At 40.4% G+C, this 19955-nt stretch overlaps 1 protein-coding gene across 1 annotated transcript in view; it reads right to left on the minus strand.

The window, feature by feature from the left end:
* The window catches only part of CORIN (corin, serine peptidase), a 265617-nt gene that overhangs the window by 79843 nt on the left and 165819 nt on the right, over positions 1-19955 (minus strand). Inside the window, 4 exon segments of the mRNA XM_089911890.1 lie at positions 4283-4399; positions 6807-6917; positions 9646-9753; positions 19225-19338. Of these exon segments, the coding sequence (XP_089768016.1) occupies positions 4283-4399; positions 6807-6917; positions 9646-9753; positions 19225-19338 (450 nt within the window).

The following is a 19955-nucleotide window of genomic DNA, read 5'->3' on the forward strand; positions in this document are numbered from 1 at the left end:
GAGGGAAGGGCCAATATTTTTAAGACTCATTTGATCCCAACTCTAGTCTTTCCTCTAAGGAAAATGCTTTCCTTAATAATAAATAAGGCATCAACATCAATACAATAAGGATACTTTATCATGGCATAAGTCTTAAGCAGCTGTTATCCATATTTTCTGTGTCCTTGGAAAGTAGCACTGGCCTAGCTGCAATGATCTGAGAATTGGGTTTCTTGTTTCCAAATGGATGACAACAGTAACATCAACCTAATGGCTTTTCCTTAAGGTATGTGGAGAGGAAACTGCTTTTCCCATTGATTTCCTGGTCATTTGTAGATTAAATGGATAAGGTAATAAATTACTGCTTGTTCTCTTTCTAGCTCACCCCCATTATAGTCAATTACTCAGACACGTCATGTGGAACCTTGAAAATCTTGCAAGGCAGTTTTAAATATAAATAACAGTATGGGTATACATACAATCATTCTTATCTGTAATTCTAAGACAATATTTATTATACTGGACTTTCTTATCTATAATTCTAAGACTTATCTATAATCTTATCTATAATTCTAAATATAATATTTCGTATTCTGGACTCTTTCTCCCTTCCAGTACCATTAATGAACAACACTATATATCACAGCCTTGCATAAAATAGATATCACTCCTTTTCTTTTTTTAATGTTAGCAGGTCAAACTTTTTTTTGCAAGGTAAGCCAGGATAAGTTCCATGAATTTAGTCTCTTGAAGAAATTTTATTAAGACAGCATGCATTCATTATTTCAGCCAGTATTAAGCGCCCACTATGTGACAACTTATGTGACCAGCTAGGCACTGAGCATTAAAAGACAGAAAACCCTGATAATTTCCACCCTAATTAGGGATATCATCATGAACGCAATCTTACGATGCCACGTGATCATTGCTCCACTGAAGGTCCGTGCAAAAAGCAGTAAACGCAAACGACGACAGTAAGAGTAAAGCTTCTCAAAGGAGTTTTTCAGGCAGATGGGGTAAGGTGGATAAGAGGGAAGGATGGGTTTCCCAAGCAGACAGCAGGATATGCAAAGGCCTGGAGTAAAAAGTACACAGGCTGGAGTCACTGGAGCTTAAGGGAGACTGAACAGGAAGGTTGAGAGTGAGGCTGAGGGTTGTAATGGCCTAAATCTTGAATAGGGCCCCGAGTCCTGGCAGAAGCAGTCCCAGACCCCCTCCCAGCCTGTTTGAGCAGAACCAGCCTTCGATCACTGCTGACGCTTGTAACTCGCTCCCCTTCAGTCTCAGCTCGCCGAACGCAGTGGCCTTCTCCCACTACTCTAAACTACCTTGCTCCTTCCTGCCACCTCCGTGCCTTTGGCCAAGCGGTTCCCTGTGTCTAAAATTCTTTCTCCAGCCCCACTCTCCTTTGTTAATTCCATTCATTCTTCAGACTGTGGCTCCTACAGCTCCATCTCAGGGAAGCTTCCCAGAGGCCCTTTACCAGGACATGCATCCAATACGTGGCATCCTAGCACCTTGAATTTCCCTCCTGGCCTATGTCACTCCCCAGTTAGACAAGGACCAGCACAATTATTTGTATCGGCTTGTCTCCCCCAGGAGCCTGCTAGCCGCATCAGCCGTTTTGCTTGCCACTAAATTCCCAGCACCACAATATACTTTTATTATATTGAATTCATTAGAGTGGATAAAGATGCTACAATTTTACTTTGTGATCCATTTTATCATGTGACTTTCTAACATCTCACACATGGAAGGAAGTATTTTCAAATCCTGCCACTGCATAGTAAAAAAATCCAAAATTATTTCAAACAGCATTGAATTACGTAGAGAGAAAGAACTATTCGATCAAAAGGGAGTTGCTTGGCTGACATGCACACAATAACTCATGGCTAGAAAGGGAATTCCTTCTGAATTTTAAAACTGGTAAAATGGGGCTTCCCTGGTGGTGCAGTGGTTGAGAGTCCACCTGCCGATGCAGGGGACACGGGTTTGTGCCCCCGTCCGGGAAGATCCCACATGCCACGGAGCGGCTGCGCCCGTGAGCCACGGCCGCTGAGCCTGCGTGTCCGGAGCCTGTGCTCCACAATGGGAGAAGCCACAGCAGTGAGAGGCCCGCATACCGCAAAAAAAAAACAAACCTGGTAAAATGAAGCACTCGTTATCTAGTTTTTTATGGACTAAATCTGTGATTAAAAGGCTCTCCCTTTAGGTCTGAAATGCGTTTTCATTAAAGCCATCCTAATGATCAATATTCACTATGAAAAAGCTAATTTAGTTATCGGTGACCAATCTCATTAGCTGATTTGGAATATACACAGCCTAAGACTTGCTTTCACATAGCAGCCATGTGATAAGAACTTACATTTATTGAGTGCTCACCATGTGCCATCTCTATTAAGTAGTTATCATTATTCTGAGATTACAGACACAGAAACTGAAATGTAACAGGGTTAAGTTACTGGACTAAAGTCAACCAGGGAGTAGGTGGCAGAGCTGGGGTTTGAACCCAGGCAGCTGGGCGGCAACATCCACATTCTTAACAACTAGGCTATGTTGGTAAGAGGTAAGGTCAATTATAAGCAAATGTAGTGATTTTTAAGCCAAAGGATATTACCAACCCTGTACTGAGAGATGCTTCTACACAAACTGGGACTTAAAACAATCAGTGTAGAGCTTTCTTTTCTGGCAGAAATAGACACACTTAAAAAAACCAACTTATTTGATTTACTTTTTCTTTGGGGGTTTCACAGATAATATCAGACTCCTTTTAAAGTGTATTTAAGTATATTGCTTGGAAGGAAAACATAAACAAGACGAAAAGACAACACTCAGAATGGGAGAAAATATTTGCAAATGAAGCAACTGACAAAGGATTAACCTCAAAAATTTACAAGCAGCTCAATATCAAAAAACAAACAACCCAATCCAAAAATGGGCAGAAGATGTAAATAGACATTTCTCCAAAGAAGATATGCAGATTGCCAACAAACACATGAAAGGATGCTCAACATCACTAATCATTAGAGAAATGCAAATCAAAACTACAATGAGATATCACCTCACATCAGTCAGAATGGCCATCATCAAAAAATTTACAAACAATAAACGCTGGAGAGGGTGTGGAGAAAAGGGAACCCTCTTGCACTGTTGGTGGGAATGTAAATTGATACAGCCACTATGGAGAACAGTATGGAGGTTCCTTAAAAAACTAAAAATAGAACTACCATATGACCCAGCAATCCCACTACTGGGCATATACCCTGAGAAAACCATAATTCAAAAAGAGTCATGTACCACAATGTTCATTGACGCTCTATTTACAATAGCCAGGTCATGGAAGCAACCTAAGTGTCCATGGACAGATGAATGGATAAAGAAGATGTGGCACATATACACAATGGAATATTACTCAGCCATAAAAAGGAATGAAATTGAGTTATTTGTAGTGAGGTGGATGGACCTAGAGACTGTCATACAGAGTGAAGTAAGTCAGAGAAAAACAAATACCGTATGGTAACGCATATATATGGAATTTAAAAAAAATAGTTCTGAAGAACCTAGGGTCAGGACAGGAATAAAGACGCAGATGTAGAGAAAGGACCTGAGGCCACGGGGAGGGGGAAGGGTAAGCTGGGATGAAGTGAGAGAGTGGCATGGACATATAGACACTATCATATGTAAAAATAGATAGCTAGTGGGAAGCAGCCGCATGGCACAGGGAGATCAGCTCGGTGTTTTGTGACCACGTAGAGGGGTGGGATAGGGAGGGTGGGAGCGAGACGCAAGAGGGAGGGCATATGGGGATATATGTATAGCTGATTCACTTTGTTATAAAGCAGAAACTAACACACCATTGTAAAGCAATTATACCCCAGTTAAGATGTGAGGCATTAAACTGCTTCTCTGTACATGGTTATTTTAGGAAGCCGTTACATTTAATTTCAGAAGCCAGTTATTTCTAATTGAAATCTAATTGAATTGAATACTATACGCTACATTTTTCTCTTTATTGTGGTGTTTCCCCATAAAACATCTAACTGAATCTGCCCATGCTGTTTAAGTGTTTAACCTCTACTCTTCACCCTTAGGGATGATTTTTCAGTGTAAGTTGCATGAGAGTTACATTTACCATAAGCAAGGGTTTCTGGCTGACCAGAGCTGTGAGGACCAGTGCATTAGGCAATCTGGCATTATTTATATGGGGATCCTTTAAGCTGTAGGTAACTTCCAACTTTTTGCTGTGCTCCCAAGGCAAGGCCCACCGGTCAGGACCGTTTCCGGGGCTGCAGCACACACTTACCATTGGTGCAGCTCTCCTCATCACTTCCGTCCTTACAGTCCTCGTCTCCATCACACTGGAAAGTGCTGGGGATACACTGGCCACTCCTGCATTCCACCAGACCCTGGCTGTGACATGCTAGGAAATGCCAAAATAACATGCCTTTTAATTATCTCTACTTCTTTCAGTCTATAGATCACATCAATGATTCCCATTTATCTGGCATCACCAAGAATGAAGTGTTCTAAATTTCTGAATGTTCTGCATAAATGAATGAATATATCATTCATTTTGTTCATTCCAAGTATCTTTGGAATGGAAAGTTTCCTTTCAGGAATTTCTCTTCCCTTATTAAGTAGCACTCACTGAAAATTTTTTCTTGATCATTGCATGGTGAAAAACAGTATTAATGATGGTAGTAGTTATACTACTAATATAAAAGCTACCATTTATTAAAGGCTTACTATATGGCAATAACTGTGCTAGGAGTATTAGGTGTCTAATCTCAAATCCTCAGAGCAAATTTGCAAATGGATATTATCGACCTTGTTTAGAAGAAGGAAACTGAAGCTTAGAGAGTTTAGTGTTTGCCTCAAAGTCTCAAGGCTGTTAAAAGGTACGGCCAGAATGTGAAGGCAAGCTCTTCTAACCCAAGCCCCAACATTTCACTCTGCACCAACCTGACCTAATGCACTAATGAAGTGGTATATGTGAAAGACTTGCATAGTACCTACCCCACAATAAACACTTTATTTCAAAACTTGCTTACGATGTCTGACATTTAAAAGGGATGGTCTAGTGGCCATTAACCTTCCAATTTCTGAAGGTTGTCTTAATTTTATCCCTATTGTCTTTTAGAGCGTTAGAAACCCATGTATCATATGACCTCGGCCTTCACCAACTTACGGTCTACATACGCACATACATACACACACACATACACAAATACATACATGAGCACCAAGTCCTTGCTTTTCCAAGATCCATCAAAATACAGTCCACTCTGTTCCACTATGTCCACTAAGCAAGGACTCAGGTACTATTCCAGTTCAAACAAGTTCAGGAAAGAAGAAAGCTGGGCATTGCATTTCCTAATTAATTTATGTGATTTTTCTTATGTCAAAATAAAAACCATGCAACCCACATTTGTAATTTTGTCTCAAATTATAGGCAAATTAAATAGTCAATCTCATATGTATCAGCTGTTCCTGCTTTTATTAGACAGCAAAAGATGGAATAAAGAGTTTAATTAGTTTGAACATGCATAAAATGCACCATATTAACGCTTTCAGATCAATATTACTCTCTTTTAACAAATAGCTGCTGTTATGCAATCATTTTTTTATCCCCTACTGAGTATACTGTAGTTTCTAGGGAATAAAATGTGATCAGCCATATTTGATTTTATTAGGCAGGTAGTGTGATAGCTACCTGAAGACTTTGTTTTTTTAATTGAAGGATAGTTGATTTACAATATCGTGTTAGTTTCAGGTGTACAGCACAGTGATTCAGTTATATATATATATATATATATGTATCTATTCCTTTTCAGATTCTTTTCCCTTATAGATTAGTACAAAATATTGAGTATAGTTCCCTGTGCTATACAGTAGGACCTTGTTGGTTATCTATTTTATATGTAGCCGTGTGTATATGTTAATCCCAACCTCCTAATTTATCCCTCACCCACCCACTTTTCCCCTTTGGTAATCATGTTTGTTTTCTATGTCTGTGAGTCTGTTTCTGTTTTGTAAATTAGTTCATTAGTATCATTTTTTTAGATTCCACATACGATACATGATATTTGCCTTTCCCTGTCTAGCTTACTTCACTTAGTATGATCATCTCTAGGTCCATCCATGTTGCTGCAAATGGCATTATTTTATTCTTTTTTATGGCTGAGCAATATTCCGTTGTATATATGTGCCACATCTTCTTTATCCATTCATCTGTCGAGGGACATTAAGGTTGCTGCCATGTCCTGGCTATTGTAAACAGTACTGCAATGAACATTGGCGTGCATGTGTCTTTTTGAGTTAGAGTTTTCTCCTGATATACTCACCCAGAAATAAGACAGGCTCTAAAGTTACAATATTATTGCACACTCTGCGTAACTCTATGAACACTGAAGGCTCTCTTACCTCTGCCAGTTCTCCCCTGGCTCTCCCACATGTGGTACCTGAGAGCACCTCTGGAGGCTCCCACTTAACTGCTCATATATTGTTTGCAGAAGAAAAGTGCCCCAGTCTCTGGGAAGAACATTCCCTTTGACAAAGTCGCAGGCCCAGAAAGGATATTTGTGGACAATGAGAAAGAAAACTGCCACCCGCTTGGCCAGAGCAGCCGAATCAGGCTTGGAGTTTTGGAGAAAGAGAGGCGGAAGTCAGTTACACTATGCTGTTATTGTCATCACACCACTCAATTATTATCTGTATAGGCTAGGACCAAAGTGCAAGAATCTGTTTAGATAGTGAACCTTGAGTGTATTTGACTAAACAGGCAGAAGTAGAAAAATAAGCAAAATGAAAGCCCTCAGGGCACTCACAGCAATTGACCTCGTCAGACTTATCCCCACAGTCATGGTCACCGTCACACACCCACTCTATGGCAATGCAGCGTCCATCTCCACAGCGATGCTCCTCTATGGGGTTGCAGTCTGGAGGAAAGAAAAACTCAGGAGGATGGAGAGAACCAGCATGACAAACACTTAGAACTGTGTGGCTTGTTCCAGTAGAACAAGTTCCAGTAGAAGAGAGTCTGTTCCAATTATTCCAATACCGTCAATAACCTTTCTACTCTGGGTCTGGCACCTCCCGGGCAACCATGTGGCCCCCCGGCCACCATCACTACGGGGTAAGACCTGACTGCTTTTCAGATGAATAACAAGCTCCCAGCTTTTCTAGGACCCATAGCTTGTTCTGGGTTTTGTTGTGTTTAGTCACTGTTTTCTTTCCTTATGAAAATTTTGTGATTTGGCTCAAATAAACAGAACTATGATTTGGGTTTCACAATGTAGATAGCTGATTTGATGATTCGTGACAACTCTGTCATGTTTCTAAGAATTGCAACTTACCTCTCTGTGATAAACTGCGGAGGCAGGTATCTCCTCCTGTCATCTTGCCTGATGCTAAGCTAAGGTTTTCTATTGAACTGTCTAAATATATAACTCATACTTGAAAGAACTGCTGGGTAAGAAATGCAAAATATTTGGGTTTTTTTAATGATTCTTTTTATCCTGGATTTAACCTCTGTCCCAAACTACATATTCCTGGGGAAAAAGGAGAACTAAGTGATGTTTCCTCTCACAGAGGGCAGAACCTATAGGATTCTTTGATATGAGACATGGAATAACCTTAATATAAACAACCCTTTAAAAGATGTATGTAGATTCGTGAATAACAGATTCCATAATGAGGAACTATCATGGATTTCCATTAACAGCACCACTGTCTTTAACAGACCTGTGGAGGGACCACGGGTCTTTAAGGATATAGGGGAGCAATTAAGTGAAGAAGATGGACGAAATGGTGCAGAGAAAAGAAGAAAGACATGGGCCCCCCCGGTGGCGCAGTGGTTGGGAGTCCGCCTGCCAATGCAGGGGACACGTGTTCATGCCCCGGTCCGGGAGGATCCCACGTGCCGCGGCGCGGCTGGGCCCGTGAGCCATGGCCGCTGAGCCTGCGCGTCCGGAGCCTGTGCTCCGCAACGGGAGAGGCCACAACAGTGAGAGGCCTGCGTACCACAAAAAAAAAAAAAAAAAAGAAGAAAGACACAATGGCTGGGATGCATGGGGTGGGAACCAGCGGAGCCAGCACATGCTCAGCCTGCTAAAGATGGGGAGCCGGGACAGAGAAAGGTCTAAGAGGACATCGTGATTATTACCATTAGATAGAAACAAAGTCATCCTAAGAGCACAAACCTCATGATATCCTACTACCTTCAGAGGAACTAGGTTGAGTTGGTAAGACCACTGTCTTTCACATGCCAACTATACACTGGTCCTCTCCACTGACCTACTGAACTACCAAGCTACACTCAATTCCCCCCTCCCTCATTTTTACTGTCTTTTCTCCAGTTATCTTATTGGTAAAAGGAGGAATTGGAGTAGATAATCTCTAAGGCCACAAACTATACATTTTATGATGTATACAATTACAATGGTGTCTCATTCTTTGTGTCCCAAGACTACTCAATCCCAGAAGATAATCCATATCTATCTAGTGACCCGTGGGATGTTTTGCGCATACGTACATTTTCCAACATTCTTATGGATGCAGTGAGAGGTGGCTACACAGGTGCTTCTAGGAACTACTGAGTTTCCCAGCATGGGGCCATTTGGGACATTCACCACTCCTCCGAGGCATTCCCCTGACTCACTCCTGATTCTCCCCCAGCATTTCTTTTGATATTCTCTAATGCTGAATAATCATTTCACATCATTTTCCCAGTGTCCTGCCTCATCTCACCTTGCCCTTCTGCTCCTATTAGAAAGTTCTTCTGTCACTCAATAATATACTACCTAAAAAAAGTTCAAAAGCTAATCACAAATTCAGAAAGGTAAATAAGCAAGAAGAATTTTGCTGGTTTTAATTCATGAGAGGGCATTCAGAATTGAACTTGGCTCTTTTAAAGGTAGGGTCATTCTTGTTTTTTTAATTGAGATATAATTGACATAGAGTGTTGTATAAGTTTATGCTAAATAAGATAAGCCAGAAAAAGAAAGACAAATACTGTGTGATATCACTAACATGTGGAATCTAAAAAAATGTGATTTTGTTCAAACAGAGTGTAGACTGCTGGTTACCAGGGGCTGGGAGGGTGAGGAATTGGGAAGATGCTGTTTATAGGTACAAACGTGCACCTAGGAGGTAGGTTCCTTCTTTAAAAGTTAAGATCAGCTTCTGTACATAAAAAACAGATGCACCCTTCTAACCTTCGATATCCCCACTGCAGAAGTTGCCCCCGTAGTGTGTGGCAATCAAATAAAGGAGGGGTCTCTGGTTATACATATTAAGGGGATCAGGAACAGAAAATATATCTGTCTGCAACGTTTTGCTCAAGAGCTCAGAATCTAAACACGAGCCACTGGCTCCAACCAGAGAAGAAATCAAACATTTTCAAAGAGAAAAAAAAAAGTTAACTCCCATTTCTACTCCACATCTCTAGCATTTCCTTAGTATGACTTTTTGTAAGAAATCTTACATTTACACATGAGACATGACTGAAACTAATAATTTAAAAAACTTCCTCTTTCGGAAAATTAAGAAACCAATCATTTTGTAATTTCACCCACTAATCACATTAAAAAACAATGAGTTACAAGTTTTTGATTATAAATGTCTGCAATTTTAAATGAAAACCTTCAGGGAAATGGTGCTACTTACCACAGTTTTGCTCATCACTCAGATCCCCACAGTCATCATATCCATCACATACCAGGCTATAATTAAGGCACTTGCCCGTGTGACAGTGAAACAGACTCTCGCTGCAATCTGAAAATAAGAGAAGACACCGATGGCTCATTAGAGCAGAACAGGATGTTACAGTAGCAGTTTATATAACGAAAGCATATCATGGGAGGGAAATCATAATGTAACCTGGTCCACATCTATTCTTTTACAGGTGAGGAGACTGTGGTGCAGAGAGATCTAATGATTTGCTCAAGGTCACATAACAAGTTCCTGGAGAACCACGACTAGGACCCTCTGGCTCCCAAGACAATGCTTTTATCACTTCCTGACAGTATTTATCTGAGTTCCACTTTATGACACCTGAAAGCTCCTTTAGAGTCAAATATGAGAAAAGACATTCTCAACTCACCATGGTTCCTAATGAAGTTCATGTTCATACAGAATGAACACTTAATAGAGGGTGAGTAGTTATTTCTTAAAAAATGTTTCCTTTAAAATGAAAGTCTAGTTTTGCCCATGGTAAGCATAAACGTAACAAAGAGAAAAAGTCATTTAGATTATAGAGTCATTGCTTACTTTCACATCACTTAAGTCAATTGAATGTTTCACAGCATGACCCTCAAATAAACAGTACTGTCCTAGATTATGGTGCCAAGATAAGAATAAGTGATATAAAACCTCAGGAAGCTTATAGTTTAATGTTGGAATAAACATCATGCAAGGAAATTTTAATAAGAAGATAGGTCTTGTTCTTGGGTAAAACAGAACTCCTATCCTGGTTCTATCATGCCTTAGCTGTGGGAATTTGAGCGTATTAGTTAAAATTTATAAGTCTGTAAACTTATTTTTGAAGTTAGGATAAGAGCAATTACTTAATAGAGTTTAGGGGAAGGTATAAATAATAAATTAATGTCTGTAAGTTTCCAAGACAATTAAATGGGAAAAGAATACTCTTCAACAAATGGTGTTGGGACAATTGGATTTCAAATACACAAAAATGAACTCTGACCTTTACCTCAAACCATACATAAAAATTATCTCAAAATGGATTATAGACTTCAATGTAAGAGCTAAAATTATGAAGCCTCTAGGAAAAAACACAGGAAAAAAATCTTCATGACCTTGGGGAGGGCAAAGAATTCTTCACTATAACAACAAAACACAAGGCTAAAAGAAAAAAATAATGGTTATCCATTAAAATTAAACATATTTGTGCTTCCAAAGATACTATTTAAAAATGAAAAGACAAGCCACATACTGAAAAAAAAAATTTTCAAAGCATGTTATCTGATAAAGGACTTATATCCAGAATATATATAGACGTCTTACACTCAATAAGACAAACAATCCAATTACAAAGAGGCAAAAATCTTGAATAGAAAGTCTTCATAAAGACATATGAATGGCTGATAAGCACATGAAAAGGTGCCCAATATAATCATTAAGGAAATGCAAGTAAACCACAATAAGATACTATTACATATCCCCTAAAATAGTTATAATAGATAAGACAGATAATGCCAAGTATTGGCAAGGATTTTAAGAAACTGAAACTCTCATATATAGTTGGTGGGGATGTAAAATAATAATAATGCCACTTTGGAAAGCAGTTTGGCTGCTTCTTATAAACTTAACTCTAACCTTATCACGTGATTCATGAATTCCACACTTAGAAAGCTACCCAAGAGAAGTGAAACATATATCCACACAAAGACTTGTATGTGAATGTCTACAGCAGCATTATCCATAGTAGCCAAAGACTGGAAACAATCTAAATGCTCAACGACTGGTAAATGGATAAGCAAAATGTAGTATATTCTTACAATGGGATACTATTCACCAATTAAAAGTATCAAACTACTGATACATGTGACAGCATAGATGAAGCTCAGAAACATTATGCTAAGTGAAAGAAACCAGATACAAAGACTACGTATTATGCAACCCATTTATGAAGTTCTTGGAAAAGGCAAACTTACAGAGACAGATGTCAGAGCAGTGGTAATCTAAGGCTGGAGATGTGGGAGTGGGGACTGACTGCAAATAGGTAGAAGGAAAGTGTGGGGAGAGATGAAAGAGTTCTAGAAGTAGATTGTGGTGATGGTTGCACAATGCTATAAATTTACTAAAAATCAATGGGTTTTTACAGTATGTAAATTATACCTCAATAAAGCTGTAAAAATGTTTAAAATACATGTAAAGCCTGCATGTAATAGAAACTTGATTTCTTAAATGTATTATTTTTTCCCTTATTTAAAGTGAATGAAGTTCAAAAATAGATTTGTAAGGCTGGAGCGGGATCACAGAAGATGAGGAGGATTTTGGTAGAGTGGATGGAATGAAAACTTCAGCAGGTTTCAAATAGAGGGAATAGCAAGAACAAAGGAAAGAGGTGAGAAATGGAGGCACATGTGAGGATCAGTCTGCTTGGCTGAGAAAGACCAAGAATCTAATGGTCAACAGTCCAGTCTCCTGAATTACAGCTAATTGTTCCTCCTCAAGCAGATGCCTGCATCTCATACAACTGGTGATGGCTGCCTCTTTACTATAAACATCCCAAACTCTATAACAATTTATTATCAGAAGTCTTGGGCAAAGGGACTTCCCTGGTGGCGCAGTGGTTAAGAATCCGCCTGCCAATGCAGGGGACATGGGTAGGATCCCTGGTCCGGGAAGATCCCACATGCCGCGGAGAAACTAAGCCCGTGTGCCACAACTACTGAGCCTGCGCTCTAGAGCCCGCAAGCCCCGACTACTGAGCCCACGTGCCACAACTACTGAAGCCCACGTGCCTAGAGCCCGTGCTCCGCAACAAGAGGAGCCACCGCAATGAGAAGCCCGCTCACTGCAACAAAGAGTAGCCCCTGCTCGCTGCAACCAGAGAAAGCCCGTGAGCAGCAATGAAGACCCAACGCAGCCAAAAATAAATAAAGAAATAAATTTATTTTAAAAAGTCTTGGGCATTGATCAGTGAAACTGTTAGCCACATCAAAATATTATACTTGTTACTGACATGATTCATCAACTTCTCTTTCAAAGAGCATTCTTCTAAAAAAAAGTTACTTAAATACTCTTAGAATGACATCATTTTAGAAATGGAATGGGCCTTAGCGATCATCTGTTCAGCGCCATCATTAAGAGGGTGTGTGTATGTGTACATACACAAACACACACGTGCATACACATATGCTCACACTTATACACATACAGAACTTTGTAAGTACTTTTAACTTTTCATTTCCCCTGGGACAACCATCATAAGGGAAAATATAAGGACTAAAAAGAGATCCCAGGGTTGGGGAATTTGTGCATCAAGATATATACATTTCCTCAGGAAGTTTTAAAAGATCTTTTTGATTTTTATTTTCATCTCTTGTGAGAAGTTTTGAATCGGCATGCTAGAATCAGCAGTACCAGGGTCCTCACCTTGACCATCAGTGCAGAAGTACTTACATTACCTGAAGGAGGAGACAGGGTGGAGGGGTGACAGATTCTAAACCATACGAATTAATTTTTTTAAGCAGTACACTTCATTTTTTTGATGATAGGACTGGGAAATCAAATATTCCTTTCAGAATCTGATTAACCTGGGAACACACTAAAAGTTTCCAACGTGGCCCCTGTGTGTGGCCTATTCTGGGATCCCCGGTAATTCATACTAAAACACCTCATTGGACATATTTTGTAAATTAACGCTCACTTATTAACTTATTTCATAAGTGAAAATGCTTCAAACATTTTTAAAAAATTCCTCTTTATTCACACAGGTGCAGATGCAACTTTCCACTGTTATGACTTTCTTGGTTAGATGCCATTTTCAGAGGTTAGCTACAAAACTAGCTGCATTTGGAAAACAACTTGTTGCCTCCCTAAGGTCTGTGTAATTAGTAAACACACAAAGCCTTAACCAAAGGCACTGCACACCCAGAAAAATACATAGCAAATAGCAAAGATCACAGTGCCTCCTTTTATTGGAATAAATGTTTATTTGAACTGAAAAGAGATGTCGTCAGTGTAATTTGGGGCCGACGATCAAAACCTGCAAAAGCTGCTTGCTGTGATTTTCTCATTCAATACAAGCATAATTTTGCGTAACCTAAGGTAGGTGTTTTTCTAGATACAGATCCTTTTTTCTGAAAGAGAGCTTGATACAAAATGTTACTTCTGAAGTTCTTGTTAATATCTATTTCAGTCTGGCATCACAATGACTAACGTTTACCCCTCAAAATTGTCATTAAATGAAAGGGGAGAGCTAAGGAACAGAAAGCCTTTTATCACGAGCCTCATTCAATTGGCTCAGTCTCTATGAGTCTATAAACATAATCATGCTGCCTCAACTCAGGATTCAAATATGGATGCTCAGTTTCCATCCCGAGATGCCCTCGTTTTGAGATGACCAAAGAGGTTAACCAGTTTGCCCACAGTTGCCCAGATTATTACAGTGATCCGGGCTTCTTGACCTCCTGGGTTTTTTTCACCTATTGACTTCTAGCTCCAAAGGAGGATTTCTCAACCGCAGTACTGCTGACATTTGGGGCTGGGGGACTCTTTGTTGTGGGGAGCTACCCTGTGCCTCGTGTGATATTCATCAACACTCCCAGCCACTGCCCACTAAATGCCAGTAGCATCCCCTCCGACCTCTGCAGTGGTGACAATCAAACAGGTCTCCATACATTGCAAAACACCCCCCAGGAGTAATACTGCCCCCAGTTGAGAGCTACTGTCCTGGAATATCCAAACATCACCTCAGTCCAAGGCCAGTTCTAATCCCGTCTTTTCCATCAGGTCTCTCCACACCAAGCTGGCAACCAGTGATCTGCACTCTTCTCTACTCACAGGGCCTTTTTTTTTTAACACAATCTTCTTTTGCTCGGTGACATCTATTATATTGTTCTAAAACACTATATTTAATGATCTCTATTTTTAGATGCCATTTCCCTGATTAGATTAAAAGTGTCATGAAGCAAGAAACCATGTCTTAACAGTCTCTACATTTACTAGGTATCTACAACATGCTTCACACATAGTGGGAATTCAAGATTATTCAATAATTTGATCGATTCCGCATAATCAGACTGTCACTAAACAGAAGTGAACCTTCCACACATCTGAAGCTTCCTCCATCGGCATAGAGTGGTAAACTTTTATTTTTATTAATGTGGTGGAAATCTTTCTAGTATTTACTTGCGCCCCGTCTTAGTAAAGAAACTATGGTAGGTACAGTTTTTCTGTTTTTTTTTTTTTTTTTTTTTGCAGTACGCAGGCCTCTCACTGCTGTGGCCCCTCCCGCTGCAGAGCACAGGCTCCGGACGCGCAGGCTCAGCGGCCATGGCTCACGGTCCCAGCCGCTCCGCGGCACGCGGGATCCCCCCGGAACCGGGGCAGGAACCCGCATCCCCTGCATCGGCAGGCGGACTCCCAACCACTGCGCCACCAGGGAAGCCCGGTACAGTCATTTCTGATGACTCGGAAACATTATTTGGAATATCAGTTTTTATTTTGTGCTGTTTGGGTGGCCTCCTTTCTACATAGCTTCATGTGGTGCTGCTTTGAAAACCGTTGTGCATGTTGTAGTATTTGTCTCCTCTACAATGTATCACATGACCTTTGGCGGGGCAGCGGTGGGAGCAGTGTTGGGAGGAGGGAGGGCATGGAGAATAAGATCACAGCCACAATCACAACCATAAATCCTAATGCCCTTTGAGAGTTACTGCATGCCAGACACTGGTCTCTGTGCTTGACATCCAGTGATTCATTATTCTGCCCAACAATTCTAGAGGTAGTTACTATTACTTATTGTCTCCATATTACCGATGAGGACACTGAGGCCCAGAGAGACTGAGTAACTTTCTGTGTCCACAGAGGCCGGAAATGATAAAGAAGAAATAGGAAGACAGGCAGCCTGACTCAAGACCTTATAATATTAATCACTATACTGTGTGATAATTAGTATAACTAATTATACTAACTAGGATAATTAGTTAACTCAGTATAATTAGTTCACCACAGTCCTCAAAAATAAATCAACCGGGCTTCCCTGGTGGCGCAGTAATTGAGAGTCCGCCTGCTGATGCAGGGGACGCGGGTTCGTGCTGCGGTCCGGGAAGATCCCACATGCCGCGGAGCGGCTGGGCCCGTGAGCCATGGCCGCTGAGCCTGCGCGTCTAGAGCCTGTGCTCTGCAACGGGAGAGGCCACAGCAGTGAGAGGCCTGCGTACCGCAAAAAAAAAAAAAAAAAAAACATAGAATGTTAGCAGCAAAAGAGACACCAGACACCCTCTAGGGCAGTGGTTTCACACCTGGCTGCACACGAGAATCACTGGGGGAGTTTTACAAAAGGTACTGCCGCCTGGGCACCCCCTCCAGACCAATGGAATTCGAATCCCCGCAGGTGGGGCTTCCTGGAGATGCAATTGTGCTGTCAGCCTTGATGACAAGGAGAACCTGGAGAAGTAGCCTGCCTCGAGCCACGGAGCTAGAAATTAAAAAAAAAAAAAAAAAAAGAAAACCCTTCATCTTCAAAAATCTTTTCACTATACCACTAAAATTGCTCTAGGTGGTTAGAAATCGGTCCATTTTACTGATCAGGAAGAGACTGATAAACATGGCAAAATGAGTTGCCAGGGGAGGGTCAATAAGCAGGCCCAGATACCTGGAGAGCCCCTGTAAAAGACAATTATCTCCCTCAGCATAATAGAGCAACCAAACTAGACATTTCCCTGTCTTATGAATGATCGGAGTACAATCATTCACCAAATTCGCACTTTTACGGACATGGGCAAGTCAGAGGCAGCACAGTTTAGAGAAAACAGTTAGATTTGGACCCATTCAGGAGTGGGTTCAAATCTAGCACTTTGAGACACTGGCAAATTCATTCATGGCAGTGAGCCTCGGCTCTGCATCTGAACAAAAAGGAAGAATACTTCGCTCGCTGAACATTCAATCAAATCATGTAGGTAAATGCTTCTAGTACAGTTGATTAGGGAACTCACAAATAGCAAATCGCTTCCCTTCCTTCCTTGGAAGGCAATCCTCCTCCTGTACCCGCCAGGACCCTCAGAACGTGGGAAGCCCAGCAAAATTTCCTTCTCCCCGCAGGAGTATCTGTGGGTTGCATTCCAGCTCTGATTTGTATCCACGCCCTAATTCAGAGGTAACACTATTCCTTCACTGCAGGGTGGTGACAACAGGAGGGTGGCACCTTCTATAAACATGCATGCTGAAATGCCACAAGCACTGAATGTTAAAGCTCAGAGGCAGATGTCCTTGTAAGGTCAGGAACAATTGCATGCAAAGCTCTCAATGTCCAACTAAGCATTTTCATAGACAAGTATTCTGAAGGGATGTATTTCCTCAAAAAACTAAGCCAAATGGTTTTTGAAGTGTGGTTATGAAGAAGGCCCATGTCTTAATAAACTCTTGCACTCCTAGGATATTGCTGAATACCTTGCATAATAATAATACTGCCTTCTTTGTTCAGTCACTGACTAGGAAAATTTACTCCTTGAAATTCAGTTTCGACAAATGCAGCAGAAATCTCTTACTGTGTAAAGTGCAATGTTCAATGTAGTGGAGGAACATAATGATGAAGCCAGTGTTAGCCCAGCAGTGGGGATAGAGGCACATGCAGAATTTGCATATGACATAACATGGGCCATAAGTGGGAGATAAACAAGAGATTCCACTGTAACTCCCGTTACTGTATATAATTCTACTGAACCACTTAAAATCCCTACTGTAGGTGCTTTACACAATATTTGTTCTCAAGTCCACAGCAATACTCCCTAATGTAAGTAAACATCCAAAAAAAAATGTTTTTCATGTACAATCACATGCCATAGGTTTTTTTGAAGAGAGAATTCCAAATTATAAATACAAATATCTTAGTGAAAACATTTCCAAAATATATGGTGGCTTAACTGAAATTCTACAGGATGCTAGATATTATGCAAAATAAATAAATGCACGAATAAATAAATTAATTAAAGGTGAGGGTATATATGAACAAATAATTTTCAGGAAATACCAAGATAAAATTAATGTGTTTTTTTTAAACTGTAGGATTTATCCGGACCTTTAATGAACGAATATGTATTGTAGATCTCTAAGAAGTGGGTCTGATAGACAGCATTTCTCAAACTTATTTTTTTCCCAAGCATTTTTCAAGACTCAGGTACTATGGGACACCAGTTTGGGAAACACTGACCCTAAATATTACCATAATATACTGTCTTTCAAAAGTTATGGTAAATAAGCATCCTAACCCTTCATATGGATGAAGAGTTGGTCCTCCTGGCAAACACACCAGACGAACCTTTCAACTCAGGTGAGCAACTAAGATGAGCCCTTATAAAGCCTTGGTAACCCCTACAGGGAATAAAACACAGCTTTTCCCACAGTAACTACTGCTGGTCATAGAACCATTAGAAAGCAACTTGAACACCATTGTATATGGTCCTGTTTTGGACACAGATCCTGCAATGTATTCTTGAGGCTAATTTTTCCTTTTAATCTGTTGCATAATTGCAAATCAATTTTAGAACTGAATATAAATCTGATATGGACTGAATGTCTGTGTCTGCCCAAACTTTGTATGTTGAAGCCCTAAACCCCAACATGACTGTATTTGGAGACAGGGCCTGTGAGGAGGTGATAAAGGTCATAAGGGTGGGGCCTTAACTGAATAGGGCTCATACCCTTGTAAGAAGAGGAAGAGACAGCAGAGCTCTCTCTCCTCCCCTCTCCCTTCGCCTCTCCAAAGAGGTTATGTGAACACACAGGCAGATGGCAGCTGCCTGCAAGCCAGGAACAGAATTCTCACCAGAAACTGACACTGTTGGACCTTCATCTTGGACTTTCCAGCCTCCAAACTGTGAGAAAATACATTTCTGCTGTTTAAGGCACCCAGCCTGTGGTATTGTGTAAAGCAGCCCAAACACACAAATACAATATTGGATAAACCACCGTTTTAGTCAAAATGACTGATCAAATCAATGGTAAGTAAACTGAGGATGTTTAAGGCTGAATCTACCAATCCATGGATTCAAAACAGTTCTTGCCGTCACTCTCTCCAGATTTAGAGGAAGCATAAACCAACAAAAGATTTTGCATCTTCTGTGTCACAACTGTTAAAAATCATGAGGGTAAAAAATTTTCCTATTAAAAATATCCTTTTTTTAAAAAAGTTGACCTTTATACTCAAAGCTTTAAAAACAAAAACAAAAACCCTCACCCAAACAAAATAAACAGAAAGCATTTTCCCAATTTTAAGATACTTTAAGCAAAAACACTTCAGTCCCTGATGTGTTCCAAAGCACATCTAGCTGTCGAGTTCCTAATGAAATCAGGCCTTTGGAAGGTGTGCAAACACACAGCTGTCACATGGAGTGAGGGAAGATAAACACATTTGCTCACTTAAGAAAAGCAAACTAAAAGAAGTCCACCCAAGCGCCGGGTGGTTGTCAGTACTGGACGATGGAATGGTGCTGGTTTCCAGGCCCCTGAATGGAATCCCTGTCCCCCCAGACAAACCCCACACAGCCTGTCACATACTGCAATGAGCCTCGTCACTCCAGTCGCCACAGTCGTTGTAGCCATTACATAGCAGTTTCCTGGGGACACAGATGCCACTGGCACACAGAAAGCTCTCGCCCCCTCCGCAGATCACTGAAAAAAAGGGCAGAAAAACAATGTCAAAATAAATAAGAGGTGTGTTTTTTTTCCCTTTTTAAAATTAGGAGAAATAAAGGACAGAAAGAAAACCTTTCCTTGCTATTCAGCAGAGGTGCTTCCCAATTCCCTCAGTTTCATTATCACCAATTTTTCTCTGGCCTTCTAGAACATTAATTGTAAAATTACCTGGAAAGACTACAAAGGGTGTTTGCCTGAGAAAAGCAAAAGGAAATTCACCAGTGGGCTTTCACAGCACAAGAGAGCAACCTCATCAATTGCACAACTTGTGTGGGGAAAAAAAATACCAGATGGGAGTATTTTTCTTAATAACAGAAAATTATTTCAAAGTGAAATATTATTTATTGAACAAACATTAAAAAAAACAAACCCTCTCCTTCTACAGTGCTACTCAATGTCCTGCAGAGAAAGCTACAGTTACGAATAGTTGATACACGCTTGAACACAGGCTTAGAGACCCCATGCCTTGTATTTGAAATATATTTATTTACTTGTCTTAATAAAAATGCCAGTTAAAAATGTCAGGGTCTATTTTGGCATAAGGAATGTGAAACAACATTAGCTAATAATATTTTCATTCTTTTCCTTAACAA

The sequence above is a fragment of the Delphinapterus leucas genome, chromosome 5, assembly GCF_059928025.1.
Source record: "Delphinapterus leucas isolate spDelLeu-1000000601 "Yukka" chromosome 5, BTC_Dleu_Yukka2, whole genome shotgun sequence".
Taxonomy (NCBI): Eukaryota; Metazoa; Chordata; class Mammalia; order Artiodactyla; family Monodontidae; genus Delphinapterus; species Delphinapterus leucas.